The sequence below is a fragment of the Fragaria vesca genome, unplaced genomic scaffold, assembly GCF_000184155.1.
Source record: "Fragaria vesca subsp. vesca unplaced genomic scaffold, FraVesHawaii_1.0 scf0512992, whole genome shotgun sequence".
In the NCBI taxonomy this organism is placed as follows: Eukaryota; Viridiplantae; Streptophyta; class Magnoliopsida; order Rosales; family Rosaceae; genus Fragaria; species Fragaria vesca.
Genome location: NW_004443406.1, coordinates 65,008 through 65,961, shown reverse-complemented (window position 1 = coordinate 65,961; position 954 = coordinate 65,008). Strand labels below are relative to the sequence as shown.

Genomic DNA, 954 nt, shown 5'->3' with positions numbered 1-954 from the left:
GTGACTAATCAGTCCGTGAAAACAACATTTAATTGTTGTGCAGAGGATACATGGCACCGGAATATGCACTATGGGGTTGCTTGACCTACAAGGCAGATGTCTACAGTTTTGGAGTTGTTGCATTAGAAATTGTTTCAGGAAAGAACAACATGAAATATCGACCGCATGAGAACATTCAATGTCTTATGGATTGGGTAAGATAAATAATCTTCATTCAAAAATTCTGTCACTACATATATATGTAACTAGTTTGTGATCATCCACTCATTTTCTCTGCTTATCTTTAGGCCCATGTTTTGCATAAAAAAGGGAACTTACTGGAGTTGGTGGATCAGAGGTTGGGATCCGATTTCAAAAAGAAAGAGGCGCTTAGAACTATCAAAGTAGCTCTGCTGTGCGCCAATCCAACAGCTGCACTCAGGCCTATCATGTCTGCAGTAGTGAGTATGCTTGAAGGGCGAACCCCAGTGGATGAAGTGGCTTTGGATCCAAGTATCCATGGTGATGAAATGACGAGGTTAAGAGCCTTCGAAAACCTGTCTGAGCAGAATGCACAAGGGATTAGCTCAACAAGTGAAAGTCACAGCCTCGTGCTTTCATCAGATGCACCATGGACTGCTTCTTCTGATACTACGTCTTCAGATCTCTATAAAGTTTATTCAAGTTAAAATTGAAGATTAACAAACCACCATGTCACACTATCGTGTTTTCGTATTAGAACATTTCTTCTCCAACGTAGCACATCGTGTAGGACTCCGTGTTGTTTCCGCGGACAAAGTTGTATGTCTCCATAGTTGACCAGAATATTGGACCTTTTACAGAGGGATCCAAGGCCGACCATGCCTCCGTTCCTGTAAACAGTCAACTTTTGTTTCTTTCGAAAAATACCAACTTTATGAATGATTAAGATCGTATAGTTTATATATTTACATGTGTTGCATAAAAGAATTTTTA

General features: G+C 40.0%; 1 protein-coding gene across 1 annotated transcript in view; it reads left to right on the top strand.

The window, feature by feature from the left end:
* The window catches only part of LOC101309695 (probable LRR receptor-like serine/threonine-protein kinase At1g07650-like), a 13,060-nt gene extending 12,392 nt beyond the window's left edge, over positions 1–668 (top strand). The window contains exons 18-19 of the mRNA XM_004309581.1: positions 44–194; positions 288–668. Coding sequence (XP_004309629.1) covers positions 44–194; positions 288–668 — 532 coding nt within the window. The remainder of the gene's footprint in view (positions 1–43; positions 195–287) is intronic.
* Positions 669–954: the final 286 nt, after the last annotated feature.